At 40.6% G+C, this 26,535-nt stretch overlaps 1 protein-coding gene across 1 annotated transcript in view; it reads left to right on the top strand.

Moving 5' to 3' along the window:
* The window catches only part of LARP4B (La ribonucleoprotein 4B), a 66,071-nt gene that overhangs the window by 10,496 nt on the left and 29,040 nt on the right, over positions 1 to 26,535 (top strand). The window contains exon 2 of the mRNA XM_084859247.1: positions 20,051 to 20,184. Coding sequence (XP_084715373.1) covers positions 20,104 to 20,184 — 81 coding nt within the window. The 5' untranslated portion in view covers positions 20,051 to 20,103. The remainder of the gene's footprint in view (positions 1 to 20,050; positions 20,185 to 26,535) is intronic.

The following is a 26,535-nucleotide window of genomic DNA, read 5'->3' on the forward strand; positions in this document are numbered from 1 at the left end:
GAGCTTATTCCAAAACGACTTACATGGGAGTTGCAGCCATAAGGTCTGAGACCAGAGAATTTTTTTAGAAGTGGTATTTAAATTTGTATGTTCATAGGCCAGCTATCAAAACTTCTTATAAGCTAGTAACTCTTGTGAAATTACCTTGCAGGGCTGGATTAAACTCCTGGGTCTCTCCTGTACAGAGCTGATAGGTTGCATTGTAGGATTAGGATGGTACTGACGTTAGGCAACTTACAGGTACATGTGACAGTGAAGACTGGGCTGGTAACACTTCCATTCTGTTAACAACACTGTATTAAGACGTGCATTCAAATTTGTCAGGTGAAAACATTGACATTTTTAACATGCTACTGAAAGTGTGCTGTCCTAGTGTGAAGGAGTGTTGTCTGACGTTTTGAAAGAGGTGGTAGTGTGACCACTCCTGAAGAGGCCCACTCTGGATCTGAGGATGCATGAAAACTCTCGCTCGATCCCGAATACACAATTTTTAGGGAAGGTAATTAAGAGAATTGTGGTGAAGCAAGGCATCCTTAGATGAAATTGACTATCTAGACCCATTCCGGTCGGGGTTCAAGCCTGGTTCTGAGACTGAATTGGCCTTGGTTGTCAGATAAAGGATGCCGTTTATTGAGGGAGGAATAGAAGGAGTGCAACCTTGCTCCTTAATTTCTCTGTGGCTTTTAATACCATCAACCGTGGTATCCTCTTAGATGAGTTTGGATGGGTATCAGGGGCAATGTATTTCAGCAGTTCCGTTCCTACCTAAGGTCTCAGAGTGGTGTTAAGGGAGTGCACCTAAGCCCTCTGGCACTTGTGCTTTGGGTTGCTGCAGGGCACTTTTTTATCCCCAATGCTATTCAACATCTACATGAAACTGTTGGGAACAGTCATCCAGGAATTTGGAGCTGTCATCAGTATGCAAATGGCACCCAGTTGTATCTCTAACATCTGAATCAGGTGTGGCCATGCAGGCTCTGGACTGGTGCTTGGATGCACTGGTGGGTTGGATGAGAGCCAATAAACTGAGTTTGAATCCCAAGGTAGAACCACCATGGTTGGGTAGGTGGGTGGGTCACAGGTTCAGGAAATAGGTCAGTTGCCTGTTCTGGATGGGATTGCACTCTTTGGAGGAACAGGTACGTAGTTTGGGGATTCTCCTGGATTCATCTTTGTCACTTGAGGCTCAGTTGCCTCAGTGGCTAGGAGTGCTTTTACTAGCATCAGCTGGTACGCTAACTATGCCTCGACCATGATAGTTTAGCCATGGTAGTTCAGGTATTGTTAACCTCAAGACTGGATTTTTGTAATGTGCTGTATGTGGGACTGCCCTTGGGCTTTGTCTGGAAGCTGCAGCTAGTGCAGAATAAAGCAGCAAGGCTGCTAACTGGGGCCTCTTTCCAACAGCAAGTTAAATTTTTCTAAAAGAACTACACTGGCTGCCAGTGAGCTACTGGGTCAAGTTTAAGGTGTTGTTAACATATAAAGCCCTAGACAGCTTGGAACCAGGTTACCTGAGGAATCACCTCACCTCTTATGACCCTGCCCAATCTCTGTGACCATCAGAGGAGCGCTTCTGAGGGTGCCACATGTTCCTGAGACTACTTGCTGTAGAGCATTTAGTGTTGCGGTAGCCACTCTCTAGAACACTTTACCAACTGTCCTTAGGTAGGTCCCCACAGTTCTCATGTTTAGATGTCTTCTCAAGACCCATCTCTTCACAGAGGTTTTCCCTGAACTGTGACCCAGCTAGCTACGGTCTGTAGCATACAGCAGAATGTTCAGTTTTACTGTTTAACTTTTTAATTGTATTTTATTGTGATATTTTATTTTAAGGGATTACATTTTGTTGTCCACTTTGATACCTCTGTAGAAGGCCATATATAAATGTCAGTAATTATTAAATAAAATGTGGTGATGATTATGCAGTTGGGTTTGAGGCTTAGTGCAGTTAAATGTACAAAGTAATAGTTATTTTGGCACAATTTGACTCATCTGTGAAATGCATAGGCTCTGTGAGAAGTATCTACAAGAAACGATGCAGTTATGTGCTTTTCTAAAGGCTGGGAAGGGCAAGATTCAGTAGTTACCATATCATCCTAAATTAGGAGTTTGTGGTAACTTTAGTGGGACTAATTGTTCCGAAATTAACAAGCTTAGACAAAGTTTAGTAAAGCTACTTCTGAAGACATAAAATGGATCTTTCTGTTATATAAACTTGGACAGGATGCTGTTTGTAAGAAATATGTTAACCCCTAATATTCAGCAATGCAAGTTCTTTAGTTCAATGGTCATCTAATCCTAAGCTTAAAAGTAGTACATATAGCAACCATGTATCTTGAGCTCATTTGAGCTGATTGATTTGGATTCTGTTGGTGGTGTGCTCAGGATGACAGCATAAAACTTTGCTTTCTTGACTGCTGCAACCAAACTGAAATATCATAATCTTGATACTCTTGGTGTGAACAGTAGAAATACATTTCGCTCTAAGCAGGATGGACTGGGGTGGGGTTTCAGCTACCCAATTAAGTCCCAGTTAAGTTGAAGTGAGTTCCATAACACAGAGAACTCCACTAAAAGCAAAACAAGTCCAGGATACTACAGCATGTTGAACTGAAATGTTTAAATGTATAAAACTAGAAGCTTTCTTGTGAAATATGCCACGTGACCTTATATGCAACTTATTGGAAGTAATTTGTAATAGTACAGACACTGAAATAAACAATGGTTTCAAGGAATTTTCCATCTGTTTTTCCCTGGCAAGTAAAATCATGATATTGAGCCAAAAAATTACTTCTACATAAATAGCATCACCTGCAGAAATGAGAAGTAGGACATGATGGAAAAATGGATCACTTACAGGAGTTTTAATTCTCAGTTACAGTGTTGAGGACATGTTTGGTTATGACATAGTGCAACTCTACATTGTTGAACATGCAATAACTCTAGGTATCTTAACATACAATCAGTAAGATTATTTTAAGAGATGGTCTACAGGGATACCTGCAGGATTAACTGTTGTAGGCTGTTGGTTCAAATGCTGAGTGTGATTTAGGCAATGTGCCTTGCATTCCTTCTGCACTTCTAGTGCTCTATATGAAAGTAACCAGGTTTTCTTTTCATGTTCATTAAAATGGTGGTGCTCATCTAGCCAGGATTCCTGCAAGAGAAAGTACTAAAGAAAATGGTTCAGGAGTATGCCATAACATTTGCAGCATGTGGCTTTGATCAAACTAAATGATTCCAACTTTTTGAATCCCTCACTAATACCAGATTTCATGTTCTACCACCTTCCCATGAAGTTCCACAACAAACTTGCTGCTAATAACTATTCAGCAAAACTGATGAGTCACCAAGCCAATGCTTTCTAAAACGGCTTGATTACTTATATCAAGCAATGAAATTTTATTCTTAAATGACATTCACAGTGAGTTGTTTGAAATTATCCATTATTGAGGGAATAGAATAAAGCAAAGCTAAATAACTGTTGACCTGAACCTTAAAAACAGGCCCTGCAATACTAGTTTTAATAAACCAGCAGATAATTTTGAGTTTCAAAATAACCCCTAGGAAATGACATTACATTAGGAAATAAAACTTATTGAGTATTGCTGTGGGAGGAAAAAAGAAAGAAGGCTTTTTTCAAAACAAAGCCATCAAAGCTGCTTTGGTCTAAGCCAGTCACAAGAATAGATCTAACATTATTTTTCACTCTTGGTTGCCGGAGGACATCACTGCATCAGAGAAAGGGAGTATGGGAAAGTTAGTTTCTGTCTTGCATTAATTTCTCACTATTAACATAGTTTTATAACACTGTAACTGACTAAAAGGAATATTTTTTCTCCTTCCAAAATTCACACGTTTAAGCTTCTTCAAACTTTGATTTCAAGAGAGATCCTTGTTAGAGAGGATTTGTACCTATGTGTAGTGAAGCAGGTTTCAGATACTAAGCTGTACTTCACACAAGCCAAAATGTCTTAACATAGTATCTAAAGGAATGTCTCCTCCCACATGGTCTTGCTCGGACTCTTAGATCGTCTTTGGAGGCCCTCCTTCGGGTCCCCCCTCCAAAGGAGGCTAGATGGGAGGCTACAAGAGAAGAGGGCCTTCTCAGTGGTTGCACCCCAGTTATGGAATAAACTCCCCAAAGAGGTTTGTCTTGCACCTACGTTATCTTTTTGGTGCCAGGTGAAGACATTTCTTTTCTCCCGGGCATTTTAGAGTCCTAGTTCTAGATTTTTATGGCAGTTTTATTGATTCCTGTACTGTTTATTCTGCATTATATTGTATTTTATTCTCAAGTATTTGTATTGTATTTTATATATTTAACTGTTCTATGGCACATTAGTTTTTTAACTGTTTGTAATCCACCCAGAGAACATTAGTTATTGGGTGGATTAGAAATGACATGAATAAATATTCAATTAGTTCCCATATCCTGTCCACTACAACAGTGGTGGGCAGACTTCAGGCTTCTGAGATCTAGTTTGCTTTTTACTAGAGCTCCTAGATCCACCAATCAGAGCCTGGTGTAAAAGGAATATAGTTAGAATTAATTTCAAACTCCATATTAGGGCAATCTTTTCATTAGGCTAACTCAGAGATCGCAAAATACTGTGCAAGCTATCAAGCTGTCCAGAACTTTTCATCAGGGAAGTTGGTAAAGGGGGTGGGAGAGTGGCTAATGTTCAAGTCATGGAGTCTGCATCTGTTTACATCTTAAGATAGGAAGAGGAAGGAGGCTGCAGACATTTAAACTAGACCTTTGGAAGGGTTGTTGGAAAGAAGAAACGGTTAGCTGCCCATTTTTTTAAATTCAAAATCCAGCTGTTATTCAAAAGCCATCATCATCCTTAGGTGAAACACACAGGCTCCTTGGTACGTGGAGAACAGAAGTAGAAAGGAACTAAACGATTTCTATATTAACAAAGTGGGAAGTAACTTTTAGGTGGTGTACTAGGTAAAATAATAATAATGGAAGCGAAATGGGATAGCTCTACCTAGTAGTTGGAGGGGATGTACCCTCAGGCAATAAAGTCCCAGCTGCAAGTGGTATAATATCTTCTTGTAGTGTAGGATCCCACTGTTGAATGGCTAATTTCGGTATTATCCAGGTCACACAAAAAGCAAAGGTGGCCATGTTGGCCAAAAGAGAAATTACAGTCCACCTAAAACTAACCAAGGAAGAAGCCAATCTAACCTCCCTAGTAAGGGAATTCCACAACAGGGGTGCTTCCACAGAGAAGACACATCCCTATGTTTCCACTAGTCTAACTTGTCTTGGTGATGGGGCTTGTAAAAGGGTTTCAGAAGCGGAACTTAAATTACAGACAAGCTCATATGAAAGGAGGTAGGCCACTTGGCTATCATGGCCCCAAACTGTTTGGGGCTTTGGGGAGATCTTAACATGGATGCAAGGTTCCTAGTAGTTCTTTTTGTTTAATGATAACATATAAAATTATTCAGTATCAAGTGGCCATCGCTGATGGCTTCTTCCCATCACTGGCATGATCAAGTGTGCTTATTTGTAGCAGACTGGCAATGCCTACATGGAAGGGATGTGGCGGCAGTGTGTTTCTGTGTGCATTGGGAGGAACTGTCTCTCCCTCCAGATGCTAAGCTACATCAGGGAGGGTGAGGAGGTAGACTCCATTTTGCCCCCTTTGCTATGACCTGGCCTTCAGGGAGGCAATCCAGGCTTGACTTTTGTTTCCATTTTGAAAGAGACTCTTTCAAAATAGTTCTTCCTCACAAGACTAGATTTTTTGTTCACCGTGAGTGGTCTAAATTCAGTTGACTGAAAATGGGCAGGAATGCCATGACATAGAGGAGCTTATCAAGGCTGTGAGGTGATGCAGTGAGAGAACACCATAATGTAGGGAAATAATTGGCTCAGTATTTCCTAGTCTGACTGGCATTGGCTTTCCAAGGTCTCAGGCCTTTCTCATCCTGCTACCTGGACATTGTGGGTATTGCGCATGCTGGATTGGTAGGCCAGTAGCCTAAGCTAGTTGTTTAGGAGCCTCCTGGACTGCATGACTATTCACTGGTGAGCAATAGTGTTTATCTTGAGAGAAAGGTACAGACACTGGAGGAAGATAACTGTACCAGGAGCCGCATCACAGACTTCTCCAGAATTCATAGTATTGCCCCTTATTGTGTGGTCCCTGAACTTCACCCAACTTCTCTATCATTGGCAAATCCCTATTTTTAAAAAGTATATTTGCAATTTTAACAAAACAAAAAAGGGGAACACAACAAAGTAACATAACAAAAAACCATATCCATTTACATTAACTATTTGCAACACCATTAATTGAAGAAAGAAAAAAGATCCAATATTTCTGTTTTAAACACGTAGATTAATATAAGCAGATCATATATCTAAATAAGCATCCAAAAGAAACTGATGACTGTCAGATATATGTTCAAATGCAGCAAGAGCAGTAAGATCTTCAGACTGTTGAATGATAGGTGATGGATATTTATCCTTCCAGGCTTGAACTATGAGTCTCTTTGCAACTCTTAGGGCTCTCAAAGTCCACTTTTGCTGTTCATATGTTAATCCCCAGATCACAGGAATATAATTTAAAAGTGCATGAGCATCCACAATTATCACAGGTTTTTCAAGAACAAAATTTATGCTGGCTGTGACTTCCAACCTCAAAGAAGCCACCGCAGGGCATGCCCACATCATATGCCTCAGTGATGCAATGTCAGCATTACAGCGCCTGCATATAGTAGAGCTAGCCAGAGTCTTCTTAATAAATATCTGTGGTGTCCAATATACATGAAACATCAATTTTCATGAATCGGCCTCAATTTTAAATTTATTAATCATTACATTTCTATACCGTTCCGTAGCCAAAGCTCTCTGCGTGGTTTACAGAAATTAAAACATTAAATACAATTTTAAAATTTTAAAAGCCAATCTCTAAATCTACAGAAATCATACATATGGGAGCTAAGGCAACTTTCCACTGATTAGGCTAAATAGAGCATTCCAATTCCCTATGAAATTCCTCTCTAACATCCTGAACATTCATTTCATTCCAAAAGACATGGCTTAGCTTTCTGTAAATAAACAGTTAATTCCTCCAACGATATAAGAAGTGCTGGAGCACTTATTGCTGATGGCTCGTATAGAGACACCAAAAGGTGCTGTAATTGAATGTATTGCCATCCAGCCATGTTAATATCTACCCTGCAATTCTCAAAATGATAAAAACTAACCACCTGGTCCTGCTGACTGATCTAAAGTATACATTCCACTGTCAACCCAATTCCTCCACACAAAAAAGGTTGTTCCTCTATTTTCAAATCAACATTCCCCAATAAAGTTAATTTAGCGGGAGAATATGGATCAAACTGCAGCTGATGAGACATATCAAAATGAAGAGAAGGGGGCTATAGTAGTTATGCAGTAGGCAGACGTTACCTGCTAATTGCATTTGGTCTCTCTTGGTACACCGGAGAAGCAGATCTCCATCACATCTCCATACCAAGGAAGGGTGATATACACAGATCACCTTCTGTAGACCCCTCCCCACCAAATATGTCCATGATTATATTAAAAGTGACTGACACATTCCATGAGTTACGTAAATTGAGTTGCACTTGGATCATAACTTTTGTGTGATGCCCTAACTTTGCTCTTGAATGTGACTTGATGAAATAATTGAATAGAACCTTTCATTCCTTCAGTTCCTAAACATTCATAGTGGATGAACACTTTTTGTCACGATTTAAAAGCTATCTGAAATATGTTAACAATCTCCAAAGGGGTAGCCATATTAGTTTGTTCCAGCAAAACACCAGTCTTGTGCTATCTTAAAGACTAACAAGTTTATGATGGCATAAGCTGGACACTGTCCATAAACTCTTATGCCATAATAAATGTCCTATTCTTTAAGGTGCCACAAGGTTCTTAGTTGAACTGTTTCAGTCTTAAAATTTTTTGGTAGTGTCTGAGCCACATCTTTGTAGTACAGTGAGTGAAGTTGTTAATATGTGCTTTGTGTTTTAAAAAGAGAGAAATGCTGTGATGCCATTTCTTGAACTTTGAGCTAGGGCAACCAGCCATGTGACCATATTTGTTGCTATGCACCTAGAATGCTGAGTCGTCTTTGGCAAAACCACAAAAAGCTGTTGGATTGTTCAGCCCTGTCATAGCTAGCCGTATTATCGAGAGCACTCTGGCAGTGTTCAAATAGAGGCAAGATTTGTACAGATGCGATCCAAAATTGTTTAACTATTTTTTTTCTTGAAAGCTGCTCAGTGTATTATCTGAAGCTTCCCTTTAGCTGACTTAGCATAATCTAGGGACTTGCTTAATTAAGTGCAGCCAGTATTGTGTTAGGAAGCATGCTTCAGAACCTACTGTAAGCCCTCTGCAGTTAAAACTCTGTTTCTAGAGATACCACATTCATTATCTGTCTGAACAGCTGTATTTTCTCTGCCGTTAGAACTCTTAACTACAGAGGCCTGTAGTAGCTGTAGTAGCATAGTTCTCATCATTACAATACTGACTGCATCTTCAGTAAGCTGAAAGAGACTTTAAGCAGTTAAAGGAGCTTGTTTCTCTACTTTCTCTCAACTAGAGGCCAAAGATGAACTAGAACTGGGTGCCCAGCCAGATCACCAGAAGCAGCTGATTTTCTTGCCAAGACTGAGCATGGAATAGCTAGTGCTAGCAGCTAGCATAACAAATACAGACTTCCACCTATTGTGTGGCAATCAGTGCTGAAAAACTCTGTGTGTGTGTGAGAGAGAGAATGAGACACGAGCATCTGTCTGATCCTCTCGAAGCAAGGAGGGTATCTGTGGTGCCAGTGTTTCTGGAGCTTTTTTAAAAAAGCAAACTAGTGTGCCCTGAGACATTTTTTTAATGTGTCCTGTAAACTCAAGGTACCCACTCACAGAGCTGCATTTGCTGAGCTGCCCATGCATCTTTCTGATAAACCTCTATGGAGTGGGTAATTGTTCCATGTCCCTGCATACGGTGTAGTTGGTTCATTCAGTCACTGCTGATGTGCATATGTGGAAAAATAAGGTAGGCTCCTGTGAGCACGGTGCTTCTTACTGTTTCACATTCTATAAAAGTAAACCTTTGTGAGTATACAAGTGAAGTGTGCCTCCCATTTTAATTTGATAAAATGTACCTCAGAAATTGGAAGTCTGGGAAATTCTGACAATCCATGTAAAGCGAAGGTCTAGTATCTGGATCTGTATTAAGGAAAAGTACCACTCAGAGCTATTTTCAGCAGAACCAATGGCTTGTGTTCATCCAGTGGAACTTTTGGCCAAACCAGTAGAATTTGGGGCCTTTTTCCCACAAACATTTGACTTCCTTCCCCTACGTAATATTGCAAATTGTATTTGAAACCCCACCACTGCACTCGGTTTCAAAAGCTGCTTGCCATGTGGCTTGAGAGACTACATGGCAAACAGGCCAAAACAGGGCTGAGCTGAAAGTTCTCCCATTTCACTTTTTGCCTTAAATAGTGATGGTAGTGGGGCGGGGAGATTACTGAAAAATGTGTTATTCGTTAAATTTATTATACATAGTTTTCCACACACAAAAAATACTCAAGGTGTCTTACAGCAGGTGTTAAATCATTCAAAAAGTTAAAGCAACTTAAAACAGTTAAAACAATTAAAAACCACAAGACCCAGTAAAAGAGCTAAATTAAGAAGCCCCATCATAATATGTCAAATGTCAAGGAGTAGAAGGAAGTCTGAATGTGGTGCCAAAAAGATGACTATGTTGGTACGAGGTGGACCTCACTGCAGAGAGCATTCCACAACTGGGGCCACCAGATGTTGATCATAGTGTATAGGTAGGATCATACCAAGAGGGGCACTCCATCAGGTATTGTGGTCCCAAGCTATCTAAGACTGTATAGGTCAAAACCATACCATGGGAGATTAACCCAACCCCTGTGGAACCTGATGCTGGAGAATCCATAGGCCCAAATAATATCCCCCAGGCACTTTCTGGAGCTGGCCAAGTAGAAGCGAAATCACTTCAATGCAGTATCTCCCACTCTCAGCTCAGACAGTGACTCTAAAAGGATACCATGGTTGATGGTACTGAAAGCTGCTGAGAGATCAAGGAATATTAACAGGATTACACTCTGCCTATCCCTCTCCTGATATAGGTCATCATACATGGCAACCAAGGCTGTTTCTGTGCAAAAATCTGGCCTGAACCCTGACTGAAATGGATCCAGATGATCAGTCTCAGTCAGCCACCACCCACTGAAGGAGCTTGCCCAGGAAAGGAACATTTGCTATTGGCCTAAAATCATTAAGATCTTCTAGTCCAGAGAAGATTTCTTCACGAGTGGTCTTACTGCCACCGCTTTCAGGCATCGTGGAACCACTCCCTCTCTCAAGGAGGCTTTAATCATCTCCCTTTCCCAGCTGACTGTTCTCTCCCTACCATATTTAATAAGCCATGAGGGGCAAGGATCCAGTACAGAAGTGGCTGCACAAGCCTGTCCAAACACCTCATCAGCATCCTTGAACTGTACCTGCTGAGACTCACCCAACAAAACTGGACAAGACTGCACTTTGGACACCACACCTGATTCACCTGCTGTAACACTGGAGTGTTAAACCCTGGTGGATGCATGAGATTTTATCCTGGAAGTGCTTCACAAACATGTCACAGTAAACATCTGATGGTTCCAACCTTCTTAGAGCCAGCATATAATAAGCTCCAAACAACCCTTAAAAAGCTCTGCTGGATGACATATAGAGGATGCACGAAGAGGCAGAGTAGTAGTGTTTCTTCGCCACCTTCCCTGCCACTTGAATAAACTCGAACATGGGCACACACCGCATCGGTTGGGAGTTTTTCTCCATCTGCTCTCAAGCTGTCTCCCCACCCGTTCCATCATTCTCATATCCGGGGTATTCCATGGAACCATATAAACTCTACTAATCAGATGGCGCTCAGGAGCAATCGTGTCAACTGCCCATGCCATTTTTGCATTCCACAGATGAGCCAGGGCTTTGACAGGAGAGTCAGCCATATCAGCCAGAAAATCCCCAGTTAGGATTGTGCCTTTTTAATAGCTGTTTGCATCCACTGCTTGCCCTCCCTTCTACTTCAGTGCCTTTTTTCTCTTTCAGTGTCCCTGGTGATCCTTGCCATTCCAGGGATCAGATAGTTTACTAGATGTCTCAGTGCTATATGCAACCTGTCAAATTTGGATATATGTGCTAAGAGCTAATGAAGTCCATTTAGAGGCAAATATGGAACGATCCTAAAGGGATTATACTAGCAGTTGGACACTTTGGCAGCCCCCCCTCAATCGTTGAAACTGTGTGCCCTACTTGATGCTGGTGAAAGTAGCGATTGTGAAAATGGACTCTTAAGCTGTAGTCTAAAGCTTCCCAACACTCATAGAATTAGATCCTAGGTAGTGACTACTATGACTGGGTTTACATGATCACAGAGGGGGAAATAAGCCACAATGGCTTGTTTTCTCTTTCCGCGTGTGCTCGTCGCTACCAGGGGGATTAGCAAAATTATCCTTGGCAGCCCAGCTTGTGTCAAGTGAACCTGGCCAGGGTGGCTTGTTGCCGTTGGCATCAGTCCACCCAGAAACAAACTGGAAGAGGCAGCAAGCCACCCTGGCTAGGTTCACACAACATGACAAACCGTGCTGCCGTGGATCCTTATGCTAATCACCCCCAGCACACAACAGGCATGCGCAGAGGGGGAATAAGCAACCATGGCTTATTTCCCCCTCCATGATCATGCAGACCAGCCCACTATAAGCATAACTGGAATGCTAAACCATCCAGACCCTCTCTGCAGCAGGTAACATCTAGAAAACTAAGTCTCTAGAATATTAGAGAACTATTAACCTTTAGAAAACTAATGATTATTCCAATGTTACTGTTTCAACCATTGGCCTTAACACCTCCCCGCCCAAATATTACAGCCAGTCAATAAAACTATCAGACTGTTATAGAATAATTAACTACATGATTAATAAAATCAATTCAAAACTTGGCTAATGCCATTTTAATATGAACTGAATAGTAGGAACTGTGCATATTAAAATCATTATTAAATGGATATAGTCTGCTTAACAATTATATTTCCTTAAAATATCAGTAAGATACTCAGAATCCACAGTCAATTAATGAGGAAGGCCTCGGTTTGATTACTCCGACAATAATGCACACACATTGTATAGGATTTTACAAACTGCCCTCAACCACAGCTGATGGAGGCACCATGGTCACTTGGAATTTATTAATAATGACATAAGTATTCCTCTATACCAGGTTTATATTTGGATAAATTATGTCTATAGTGGTCTCATGTGCCTAATATGATTATCATCCTGAATATCTTGAATTCTTATTTATAAGTCCTTTGTGCTTTTTTTTTTAATTACTCTGGAAAAAATAGCTCTTAAATTCTGCAGTAGGTAGTTCATGTCTCAATACCAAGTATTAACATTTCAGGCACTAAGAGTTGTGGAACACCAGGCTTGGATCAATTTCACTGACTTCCAGTTTGTTTCCAGGCAAAATTCAAAGTGCTTGCTTTGACCTGTGGAGTCTTAAATGGGTCCAAGATATTGGAAGGACAGCCTCCTTCGATTTGAACCTGTAATTTACGATCATCATTGGAGGTCCTTTTATATGACCTACCACCCAGAGAGGCTAGGATGGCAAGTATGTGAGAGAGGGTCTTTTTGGTAGCAGCTTCCCAGTTACGGAATTCCCTCCCAAGGGAAGTGAGATTGGCCTCCTATTTGCCTTCAGATGTCCAGTAAAGGCTGTTCTGTTCTGTCTGGCTTCTAATTCTATCTAATGTTTTATCACTCTCAAATCTTACTGTTCTCAAATTTTATTGTAAAGGGTTTTTCTAGCTCCTTGTCTGTTTTGATTTTGAGAAAATTTAATGATTTTATTGTGCATTGCCCCAGGTGCCTTCCAGGTGGAGGATGTGGTACATGTATTTAATAAGTACACTTTACTCCCATTTTGCATAATTTTCAAAATGAGGCTCTTACATAACAAGTTTTATCCAGTTTTGCAGACCCAGAAAGAGACCCTGTTTCCAATCACATGAACAATACAGTGTATAACTTGGGAATCCTTAGTAAACTATAATGGCTGAAAGTCCCAGATCTCTGTGTGATATAAATATTGTGGCTGGACTTCAGATTTCTTCAAAGATTTTGCCTAACCTCCTCCACCAGTTCACCAGAACTGAATAACACTCTTTGCAGGTTGTTCTGCTTTACTTTCAGGCAAGCTTGAAGGGGTTCACAAGGTGGGGTAAAATAGTAGTGGCCTAGAAAGGAGGAGCCAAGGCCTGAAAAGCAGCAGGCCTAGAGAAGCAAAAAGAAACAAGGGCTGGGACTCAAAGAGGGAAATGGCTAGAGGAATGATGAGGAAAGGGAAAAGAAAACATTGGGGAGAGAATGGCCAGAGAAGACAGGTACATACGGCCAGAGCTACAGAAGTGAAGAATTGCATATTTGAAATATCTAGACAGAACTTTGGCTGCCAGTATCTAGTACACTTAATACTTTAGCAGTTCTTAATAAGAGTAAGAAGGGTATTTGCGTACAGGCCTTGAAATGGACAGTAATGGTTTCAGAAAATGAGAGCGAGAGCTCACAACATTTGTATGCTTTTCAAATCAAAACATTTCTTGGCTGTAGTGCAGGAACTGAAAACAGATGCCTACTAGCTCTGCAAGGTGTAATGACGTCTGTTAATAATATATAAACTGCCAAGATCAAAAGGGAGAATAAATGGTATTGTAGTGCCACTTCCTATTCAGAGATTCATTTTATCCCTAGGCAGAGGGTGGTGAGCTCTGTTCTAGAGAATGAAAGTTGCTGGCAACTCTTCAGTAGCTTATTAACCTAAAAAGGGTTTAGTTGGCAGGATGTTTACCTCTGTACAGCAACTATGATTGTGAATGACATCTTAAGTAAGAATAGGGAATGAAAATGGCAGTGATAATTAATTGTCAAAAGATACCAAAAGGTCCAGTAGATTTTCACCAAATGCCTCTCTCCAAAGAGAGGTTTCTGGGTAGATACATACTAATGAAAGAGCCTTCTAGAACAGTTTAATCAGTACATAATGATGAAGAATCCCTTTGGGCTATTTGTTCATAAAATACTGATGAAAAATTACCATGTTCTTGGTAGATATGGTCAGTGTTGCTGGCTTTGGCACTTTTCATCATAATTGTTAGAAAAAGAGGCTTGTAACTTCCGTGGGTGGACTTGCATTTCATGGAACAGGGCTTCCCTGCCTCCCCCTTTCTACTGCAGTCCCCACTGCTCCTGAAAATAAGAACATAAGAGCCATGCTGGATCAGACCAAGAGTCCATCCAGTCCAGCATTCTGTTCACATAGCAGCCGACCAGCTGTTAACCAGGAACCCACAAGTAGGGTATTGGGCACAACTAGGACAAAATCTGCTCCTAAGGGTTGGGGGACCCTCCAGAACAGCATGGCTGTAGCGCAGGGGGATGCCACAGAAAAGGGGGAACTCACAGATATTGGGGAAGGACCTTTGCTTGAGTGAAAGTGCTTTTGCATGCACCTCATGCATTGGTGCCTTGAGACCCAAGCCATAGCCACCAGGTTACTTGCTAAAGTTTCAAAAGCACTGTGTCTTCTGTATTGGACTAATGGAGGACTAATGTCTTGGGCCAATAGTCTAATATCTTGGACTAATGGATCAATAGTATTCCTTCAGACTAACTGTACAAGACAAACTCTGGTGTTCTCAAACCTCTCTTTTTAATTGGAAAATTGTTTATGGGCTAATCAGATCAGGAACAAGGGAACTGCATGGTGTAATCTCCTGTTTGACCGGGAAAGATGATCAGGTAGGCTAAGCTAGGCATTGCAAGTAGGGACTGAGGAGTTTAAATGCAAAAATGAGCATTGGCTATGCCAGCTAGGGCTGATGGGAGTTGCAGTCGAACAGCATCTGTAGGGCCACATGTTCCCTATCCCTGCCTTTAGAAGGATATTTGTGCTCTGGTCTTCACAAAAGATGAGATAAAAGATGTTTTCTAAGTAGAGTGCTACTTGTATTAAATAAATACATAAATACATACATACATACTTAGATTGCTATAGGATCATGGTAACTCTAAGGCCTAAACATCATCATGGAATGGTAAATTCCAAAAACTTTATAAAGATGGACTGTAAGGATGATCGATCAGTAATGCAACTTTCCCTGACTTGGATATATATATTTTTTTACATAATGGCAACATCCCGAACTGTACGTTATATGTGGGGCTGCCTTTGAAAATGGTCTGGAAACTTCAGCTAGTCCAAAAGAGGGCAGCAAGATTGTTAACAGGGACTGGCCAACGAGCTCATATTACGCTGGTACTTTTCCAGCTGCACTGGCTGCCAGTCCATTTCCAGGCCCAATTCAAAGTGCTGGTATTAACATTCAAAGCCCTAAACAGCTTGAGGTCAGGTTATCTGAAGGATCACCTCCTCCCATATGTACCTGCCCAGACCCCCAGATCATCCAGACCCCCAGCAGCCCTTCTCCGTGTAGTGGCTAGAGTGCTGGACTGGGAATCGGGAGATCCGGGTTCTAGTCCCCACTCGGCCATGGAAGCTCACTGGGTGACTTTGGGCCAGTCACAGACTCTCAGCCCAACCCACCTCACAGGGTTGTGCTTGTGAGGATAAAATGGAGGAAGGAGGAGGATCATGTACACTGCCTTGAGTTCCTTGGAGGAAAAAAGGCGGGATGTAAATGCAATAAATAAATAATAAGTGAGGCAGGTGGCTACTAGGAGGAGGGCCTTTTCTGCTGTGGCACCCCGGCTGTGGAATGAGCTCCCTAGTGAGGTTCACCTGGCACCTACATCGTATTCCTTCCAGCGCCAGGTGAAGACCTTCGTATTTTCCCAGGCATTTTAGCATTTTAGTTTTCTAGTCTTTTACCTTTGCTGTTTTAAATTTGTATTTTAAATCTCTGCATTGCTGCTAGGTTTTATTCTCGTTTTATTCCAGTTTTATTCTGGTTGTGTTGTTATATTGTGGTTTTAATGTTCTATATGTTTTATATTGTTTTACTGTGTGCTTTTTGGTTTTCATTTTTGTGAACTTCCCTGAATGCTTTGGCTATTGGGCGGGATAGAAATGAAATGAAATAAACAAACAAACAAACAAACAAATGACTCCAATAATAAAGATTTTAAAAGCATTTTTAGGGGTAGGAATCCGTTAAGGCAAGGATGGGCAGAAGGTAGATCTCCAAAAGTTTTGGACTTCAAGTCCCAGAACCTCTTACCAGCATGGCCAGTGGTGAGGGGTGCTGGGAGTTGAAATCTAAAACATTTCACACCCCTATGTCAAGGCTTTAACTTAAGGCTAGTTCCATGGTGGTGAATCCAATAATGCATGGTATGGTGCAGGTCTATAAAGTGTGAAGTAAGTATGTATATGCACCTAATTGCTGAAATCTTTGCACTCCAGGCTTTGAGACAGATTGCAAGAGCTGGGTGTACCTTGCTTATGCCCACACCATTCACTCTACTGTACGTGTGATAACAGGTTCAAACCCACGCACCATTGCATGGAGGTGATCGACATATTCGCTAGTGTGGAAATCAGCGCTTTGTTGAAAGAGTTTTCAGGTCTTCATACTGTCCACTGGTGTGCTCTCTCATAATTGCAGTTTATAGTCTGCTGTTAATTCAGTGCTTCGTTAGCTTCATGTGTCACATTAATACTTCATGAAGTCTGGGGACTGGGGTAGGGCTTTCCCCCTGTGCTTAGAGCTAAACTTAGTAGCTTCATGGGAAAGACCAGGGAGTGTCAGTAAAACTAAATGTGTGTTGCAATGCAACTGTGTATATTAGTCAGCAGCACTAAATTTCAGCAGCAAGTCCACTGTAAATTTCAAAGAGCTAATATTCCCTGCTGAAATAGGCATCAGGGTATTAGTGACGTGGGTTTTGTGGAAAATTTTGAATTGGAAAAAATTCCAGTACAAATTAGGTTAATTAATCTAGAGTTAATCCAACAATTGCCCGTGGCTTGTTACTGAGTTAACTCTGGGTTGTTTAATCCCTAAACAACCCAGAGTTCCTGATTCTGATGTAACAATAATGGTGTTCCTGGGTTATTGATTGAAAGCAGAAGTGATGAGGATGTGGGAGGCAGTGTGCTTGCTTGCTGTTGCTCAACCCAGACAATTCCTGGGTGAAACAACCCAGGAATTGTTGCAGGTCAACCAGGCCATAGTATCCTAGGAGACTGAAGTGTTCCCACACTGGTTTTTGAATATTGTCATTTGTGATGTCAGATTTGTGACCATGTATTCTTTTGCACAGAGACTGGCCTGTTTGTCCTATGTAGAATGTAGTAGAGCATTGCTAGCAAATGATGCCATATATCACCCTAGAAGATGAGCAGTTGTATGAACCCCTGATGTTGTGGATGACATCATTAGGTCCTGCAGTAGTGTTGCCAGAGTTGGCATCTGGCTTTGGTTCCTGTGGCCTGTATCTTTCTTATAAGGGTTCATACAATACTGTAACCCACCCTGAAAATAAGCCACGGTGGGTTGGTTGTTCACAGAACAACCCACTGTTTGCCCAACAGAACATCAGGCTTGCTGTGGCTTGTTCTCCCCGCCCCCAGACCTCCAGTTGGCTCTGGCACATATCCCAGGCATCTTTGTGGCAGAACCTGTCTTGTCTCCTCCTCCCGGCCCCCTCCCCACTCCAATCTCTACCCCTTTTTGTCCAAAATGGAGTAGGTAACATACAAGGAAACTGACAAGGCGAGCTTGCAGATAAGCTAATTTGTGCATAGTTGCCAAGAACTGGGGTGTGGTGTGGGGGAATAATACTAAGGGAGGGGAGGAACCCATTTGTGCAACTGAGAAGCACTGAAAGGGCGGGGGGAATATGAGAGCAGTAGATGCACCAAAAGGGGAGTTGCAATATTTCCCACTTGGCAATGACATTCTCTTGCTATTAAGAATTGAACTGTCAGTGTCGTCCTCCCATTCACCACTCCTCTGAGTCTCCAGCAAGTCCAGAAAGGGGAGATATTGGCCCCCTGCTACTTTTTGCAGCTCCTTCTTGGAGCAGTTACTGCTGAGGCTACTGCACTTCAGGTAGGGTGGGGGAAGCCAATTTCTCCCTGGACTTGCTGGAGACTTGGGGAAGTGTTGAATGGGAGGAGGACACTGACAAGTATCAGTTCAGCACTTAATAGCGAGAGAATCTCATTGCCAAGTGGAAGGTATTGTGTTATCTCTCCTGCCCCCCTTTTGCTGCACTTGTTTCTCTCACTTCCATGCGCCTTTTGACAGCTGAAACATACAGGAAAATTGACAAGGCAATGCTATGCATATTGGACAGACAAATCTGCACTCTTGTTCACTTACGAAAGAATGGGGGGGAGTACGGCCCTATTTGCATACACCCAAAGTCCCGGAAAAGAATTTTGTAAGGTGGCAAACAAGTGACAGTCCCTCCAAATTGCTGTTTGGGCACTGGTGGAGGAGCAGTCACTGGTGAGGGAGGATGGAGGCGGCACTAGCTGTTTTGCTGCTCTTGGTAAGCTCTGCAGCCAGTCCCAGCAACCCATGATAAACTCGTTCTCTTGGGTTTGGACTGCATAACAACCACAATGGGTATGAACAACCCTATAACAAGCTATAGATTATTTTGGTGGTTTGTTTGAGAAAAATAAGCCAACCTGCAGAAAATGCAGTGTGTTTGGACAACACGACAACCCACTATGGTGCCCATGGTGGGTTATGTTGTGCGAACCCAGACAAGGTCTGCTGCTTGTGAGTTTTAGGTTGAGTGACTGCCTGTAAGCAAGTACAGGCCTGCCACCCAAGACCTGTGAGGGCTAAGTGTCCAAGATGGGTTGTAGATCATTGATGATACATTTGAGTGGTTTTAGCTGGGAACTGATGGTAACAACTGGTTTTATCTTCTGACTGTCATGTAGTAGATTATAGTAAAGCCCTGTTGATCTGTTGTTGTTTTTACTTTGTTGGCTGGGTATTGTAGCCAGAAATTCCTGATTTAAAACCTTAAGTTGTGAGTCTCTGTCCAACAAGTCTGCATGGCTTGGCTGTAGACAATGGATTTTGTGGTGTGGATTGGTTCGAAGTCAGAAGCATATAAATATGTGTAACAGTCAGTAGGTTTCATTAGCAAACTACATTATCAAAGGTTCTGTAGCAAATAACACCTTTTTCTTTAAAAGATTAACATTTCTCACTCCTTGGCAGTGTGCTGTGCCTGTTTTGGCATTACAGTCTTGGCAAGCGTACAGTCTCTCATTTCAAAGATGGAAATTGGTGTATACATTGCTTACTAGTCAAATGCATCTAATCACCTGTCCTCTCTTTATTGCAAATGCCAATTGTTTCCATGGAGTCAACTGGCCGGTCTTATCAGCTCAGTGTGTCATGAGGTTGGCACTGTACTATTTCTTTAAAATATTGGTTTGACGTATCATTCATACTTCCAGTCTGTTCTCTGTTCTCAAGCTTAACAGTCAGAAATATTATGGCCTGTTATTCAGAGTGACTTTGAAGTAGCTAGCCCAACTAAATGCAGAAAACAGATCAGTTTGGACACTTCAGCACTGTAGTAGCTGTGGACTGGATCCAGAGTCCACAGCTACTCTGCTCATGCAGTGGGGCTTTCCTGACATCACCCCTTAACAGTACCCTGTGCCCCCAAGCCACTTCTGAGGATTAACTGACCCTCTGGAACTGCATGGGATGAGGGACATGCTAATGAGCTTTCTGCATGTTAGAAATTTATTTCTTGAAAAACTTTAGTTTTGCCAGTGGGGCTATGAACAGGATGAAAATAACCCAATCAGATGCTTTTCATGGAAGGTCAAGTACACACCCTGCACTTTTCAGTATAATCTGCCAACTGTTATGGATTGACATAGCTTTCTCTTTACCACTTCTAGTTGTATACAAAATGAACTATGCATTCTTTGTGACTTCTTTTCTTCTACTCTGCAGCTTAGAAGGTGATCAATACAGTTCTCTCTGAGGAGCCAAAAAGCAGGCAGCTCATGACTTCTGATCAGGACACTAAAGTTGTGGCTGAACCGCAGGTGCAGCAAGTACAAGAAGTTAAAGATAGTTCTCATCTGGTAAGTATTGTAATGAAGTCTTGATAAATAGCTGCATGAAAACATAAGCATTTTAGACACTGTTCTGTACCCTGCAGTGTGTGCCTATCTTTGGTATCTTCTCAAACTGTTTTCCAAAATGATTCCACAGGAAATCGAACTCTTCCCTGTGCTGATTTTATGTCGCTGTGCTGAGCATATAAAATAGAAGCAATCCTTCACCTTCTGGTAGTGCTAGTTACACTCAAGAGAGAGAACACTACTGATTCCATTCGTGGAATTGGTCTAGAAGCAAGGATAAGCTGCCATAGAACATAGTTAAAGTTTCCGATATGCTCTCTTGCCGTTTTGTGCTATATATGCATTTCATTTCTATGGCAAAAAATGTACGTGTGATTCTTTTATAAAAGATGGCTCACTGACTCTTTTAGAAGAGTTGGCTTCATAAGATGAAATGTGAATAAATCAAAATGTCCACGCTTAGAGTACTGTGGTGCTCCATGTGTGACTTCCAACATAAATATCATGGTGTCATCCTTTGGGCAAGCAACAAAGTATACTAATAGCAAAGAAGGCAGGCAGGTTCATTTACCAAAGCCAACTATTGGTGCAAGGAGAGGTTGGATGAGATATTGTTGTTGGAGACATTCCAAGACTAACTTCACCAACCACAATGACTTATTGAAATAGCTTGCACAGTTATGGGATTCTTTATTTACCAGATCCCACCAAAAATATAGTGGAGAACATCTTTAAAAATCACATCAATAAAAGTATCTGTGAAGGACATTTTAACCTTCTTTCAATTAATAATCTGGAAAAACCTGTATTATGATCAATAGCAGGTACAAGGATATAAACTTTTTTCCCTATGGAGTATCCTTTAATATATATCTTGCCTAGTCCAATTCTTGTGAAAATAATTGGAACTGAGTGTGAAGGAATAAGTTGGATGAAAACCCCAGTCATCTGAACTGCTCAGTATTGGAAACCACTGCAAAAAAAGTAATATCTGAGTTGCTGTTAACAATACAAAGCATGACTTCCCTAATGGTGCTTCAGGTGCAAGATTACATTGGGTTGGATCCAGACCAAGTTAGTCACACTTGGTTGCCATTGAGATCAAATAGGACTAAGTTTTCATTTTGATTTCATTGGAATATAACTGCAACAAGTTTAGTCTGGACCCAGTTTGCTGCTCTTGTTGCTGTTTTGGATTTTGAATTAGTGGCCACTCTTTGCCCACTTAAGCACATTGGTTTTGGCTCGCAGTACTCAGTAGATGTGGGCCAGATGGAATTTAAATATAGGCAGACTGGAGTGTTAGGACCTGCCTATCCAAAAGATACAAAAAGAAGAATGCTGTCTGGCGAGGACCACTTGGACATAAGGGGCTGCTTTTCTTTTTTACACTTCAGTTTAGTTTCACTTGAGACATTGGAAAGCAGGGTATGTAGCTGCAGTGAAATTTATGAAACAAGATCTGCGATGAAACATCTTGAACCTAGTGAGTGTGAAACATGGCATCCATACAGGACTTATAAAGTGGCAACTTTCATGCCATTTCTTTCCTGACTGTAACTGGGAACTTCTTCAGGCTACAATGAGGGTAGAAGCCCATCTAGGAATAATATTTACCAGCACATAATTCAAGATGAAAAGTTGGGCCTCTAAGTTGTGTACCCACACTAGTCAGACTGAGGCAAAAACCTGTGTAGCTCACTCTCCTGACCCACCTATACCTTATGGAATGGTTCATTCTACATGCCACATGTTTTGTGGACAAAATTGGATTTCCTTCCCTCCCCCAGCTTGTATGTTAATGTAAACATCTGATGGAGAGATTGAGATCAATAGTATTAGGTTGTCAGGAAGAACAGTATGTAAATTGTATGCTGAAAGTGAACGGGGTGGATTGATTTAAATCAAGGTGATTTAAAGCAGTTTTCCCATTTAAACATTTTCATATGTTTCCTGAACAATGATTCACAGCTGACCACTAAATAATGTTAATTTACAACTAAATCAAGTGTTAGTCATACTGTTCTATTCTTACAAGCAGGCTTTGCATCTCTCTGTCTTGCTGTATATATTTTGCATGCTTTCCTTTTTTTTTTACCTATAGATGGGCTGTCTTTATAATCTTCCCATATAGGGTCTTGCTTATGACCAGTATCCATGGCAGTTTGAGGTTATCAGTGCAATCCTGTACAGATCTACTCAGAAATGAGTTCCATTGCGTTAACTGGGGCTTGCTCACAGGCGAAGTGGTTATAGAATTGCAGTATATGGGGTCTACAGAAAGATGCCCTTTTTCTTTCTGCTTCACTCTGTCTTGTCCAGCCTTGCCCTCACAAAAACAAAGTAGCAAGCAAAAATTAAATGCCCATGACTAGACGAAGCAAGGTTTAATTGTTACTGGGCTGACAAGAACAGATTATTTTCATCAGGTGAAAATGAAATGTCTATGCCTGGTAGATAGAGCATAAATACTCATATTTGAGAAATGATCAGATTGGTTCTTCGTTTGCATAGAAAAGCCTCTTTTAACTCAAAGTATCTGGTAGAGGTGTTGATTCCGTTTAGAGATTAACAGTATGGCTAACGTGCTTTTATTCAGATTATTTAATGTTAACCTCGTTATTAAGAGAAGCTTAATATTTACATTTTTAAAAAAAACCAAACCAAAAAATCCAATTTAAAATGTTAAAAATACATTTTTTTCTGATACATATTTTTTTTTAAAGCATTGATTTTTATCCACCCTGCTATATTGTCTTTCAGACTTAACTAACTCCTTTACCTTGTTTGGCCCAGCTTTACTGCCACATAACCAAAAAAACAAAGAATCCTGTCTAGCCTGTTACTTTAGTCCAATAGAAACTGGAAGCAAGAATGAATGCCCGTGTTTAATTGGTGGCAAATTCAATGCGTGTGAGCATGACAGAACCATTAATTCATCTTTATGTAACGGTAAGAGTAGGTTTAGCGTATTTATGATGAGATTTAATTGAAACTGCTATTTTCAGAAGAGAAATTTGTTAAATTTAAAAAATCAAATTTAAATGTTAAAAATAATTTATTTCTGTTCACCCTGAGAGTGGGTAAACAAGACAGTCTTTTTCCAAATAGTCTTCCAATAAGGCAAGGAATAATATAGATGCAGTTTTAATTTACACTGTCTTTAAAATTTTGATTTACTGTGAGTGGATGTCTCATATTTTCTTCCAATCAGATTTCCTCATTCATTCAAAGTAACCTGCTGAATGGAACAGATTAAAAATGCACACAAACACTATTTTGGAATTCAGTCAAGTGCGTTTGTGGCTTTTTGAGAGGAATTCTTACATTCACAAGGAAAGACTCCTAACATGCCTAAAAACTGCTTGTTCAGTTCATGAAAAAATCAGGAAGATACCCCCAGTTCATAGTATAAGCCAGAAAAATATATTAAAAGGTAAATTATTTAGTGTAATCTTTGCTATACATATGATAACATACTAAGGCATTTCTCAGTAACTGGGCTTTGGATTTTGAGTGGCAATAGCAAATGACACCCCTGCACTCTTGAAACAGTACTATTTTTGGCTTCTGGGTATTGGCTTGTCTCACAAGCAGCCTTAAAGTGAAGTGGACATATGCAGAAAGGCACTTACAGTTCCGGGACTTGCAAAAGAGAACATAACAAAATGGGTTGCTGTTTCAGTAAAGAATTAAATAACAGCAAAAATGAGAAAATGAGTCTGTTGGGAGAATCTCCTGAGGAGGAGGCCTCTGAAAACAGGATAAGTAAAACTTTAACTTCAATTTTGGAAACAGTGGAGGAAAAGGAATTGCATGTAATCCAGGAGACAGTTTGTGGAGAAGCTGCTCTTCATAACAGCTGCATGGAGTCAGTTAAATATCCTTTAAACCATTGTTTGGGCATTGCTGAAGGTGACCATGTTACCGGTAGACATTTTAAGATCCATCCACATAATGTGAAAAGGGTCTTGAGTAGGTATGACAGTTTACCAGAGTCTGAACTAATGCAAGATGCAGTTGGTTGTGAAAGGCTTACAGAACATAGGAATAGTAATGCTCAATGTGTGAATAATGCAGGCAGCTACCATATTAATAGCAATAGTGAAACTGGATCTACTGTAGCTAGAAAGTGTTCATTTGAAAATACTCCCACTTCATATGTGCCAGAGGCTTTAAGCCAAGGAAGTTCCTTACCAAAAGCTTTAAGTAAATGCAGTGTAAAAGAAACCCCAATTATGGGCAAGTGTTTACTACTGCAGGATGAAGTAGAGGCTGTTAAAGGTAATTCTAAAGCAATAATTTCAAGTAGAGCAGACAGAGAAACAGCAGCTTCAACCTTTGCATATCTTGATATAGACAGGCACCATATAACCACCAGAGATGAGTTCTACAGTATTTGTATAATAGATGATGATCTGAGAATGGATGTAGAAGAAGGGCAAGCTATTGTGGATGAAGAGACTTCTTCAAATGTAAAAGCATCAGCTGTTCTGGAAATGTACAGTATGACAGGGCCTCTTGAAAGTGGGAAAGAGCTCTTAGTCCAGAAGCCATTGCAAGCACCAGTTGACTTCAGCATCCTGAAAAATGTATCTTACAACTTAATAGATGATAGTTTAGTGCCAGAAAGTGAGATAAAAACTTCAGTCGGCTTAGTGAATGGGGGCTATAGGTTAAATACTGACAGCATAGGAGTAGATGGTTTAAGGTCACGAGCATATGCTGAAGAACACCCTCAAAATAGAACTCTGGAAATGGATACACTAGATAGTAGAATCTTTGTGAATGAATTGGTTAGTGGAAAAAATTCTCCAACACCTGCACTCTTAGAGAAAGATGGTGAATATTCTTTACAGTTAAAAAGCATGACATGTGAACGCAGTTCCACTTTAGATAATGAGAGCAACTGTGATATAGAAGTTATAAAGTCTGAGCTTAATGAAAATCAAAATACTGAAGGAGACAACTCTAAGCAGTTCTTAGAAAATCCCAAGCATTCATCAGAATTTGATGAAACAGCCAATGATTTAGTCTCTATAAATCAAAATAATACAAAAAACATAAGTCAAGAGAATAGACTGAAGACTGAAATTTTTACAGGGAGTGTAAATGAATTTTGGACAATATCTGCCTGCAGTGATGAGGAAACACCTGACTTTTGTCAACAATATACTGTAGACCAACTCTTGAAATATGAAGATATTTCTCATCTTGAAACTTCCTGCAGCCGTGAAAATCTGACAGAAAACACTGTGAAAATGCTTTCAACGTTAAATAGTTTGGTTTTTGAAGCAGACATATCCCATGTTCAAGAGTTTAGTAGTAATGAAGATTGCACCTGTATAAGGGCTACTCAGCAAAACCTGTCTCAAACAGAAAGCATACCTTCAGACTTGAGTGGTTTGAGTGAGGGATCATGGGGAAGTGAAGATACCAAAAATGATGTTAAAACACATGAATATTCTAGTTCACTTAATGAAGATAGCAGCTGCGCTGTCTGTTTGGCACATTCTGAAGCGGGTGAAATGGATTTGAATGATAAACAATGTAAGCTGTGGGACAACTGTGCATTCTATAGACTGGAAGATCAAGTGAGTGCAGGGATCAACCCTTGCAGATTAATAACTGTAGAAGAGCCTGTAAACAGGTTGAAATCTGAACACCATAAAGGGAAAACAAATAGTCAAATGGAAACTAAACCAGATTCTGAATGTTCCATTGTTCATGACGGTTGTATATTAAACAACAGTAATCTAATGCAAAAGCACAGTATATCTTCAAATGTACAAGAAAGGCCTGTAATTCTGGAGGTGCCTGTAAGTGTCTTGCAATTTAACAGAGCTAACAGCCAATTTAAAACTGAAAGGTTTCCTGCATCAGTTGATGAAAATTATGCTAGAAGTGTAAATGTAGAAACTGATTATACTAGAACATCAACCAGAGCAAATGAAAAAAGTTCAGGACTCCATGAAAACAGCGCTCTACCCGAACAAAACACGATGGAAGCCATATGTCCTCTTAGGCCCTTAATTTCTGGAATGTCAGCTCTCTATACAAATATATTAAAAGAAAATACAAACAACTCAGCTCCTGAAAGTAGCCTGCATAAACTGAAAGCTGAGAAGGAATGTACTTCTAGAACAGATTCTAAGGGTGTTCTGACTTGCAGCTTGGAAACTTATAAAGATGCTGGTGGGATTTGCATTGATCCAAGGCAGGTAGATAGATATGCTGCTACTCCTTCGTACGAAATACCTCTTGCCTCTGCTAATGACCAAGAATCTGAGGAAGGCAGTACAAAGCATGTATTAGATCTGATGGAAGATATTTTAAAGGAATCTGATAATA

The sequence above is a fragment of the Heloderma suspectum genome, chromosome 5 (assembly GCF_057233095.1).
Source record: "Heloderma suspectum isolate Gila_16-S chromosome 5, 16-S_ref, whole genome shotgun sequence".
NCBI classification, from domain to species: Eukaryota; Metazoa; Chordata; class Lepidosauria; order Squamata; family Helodermatidae; genus Heloderma; species Heloderma suspectum.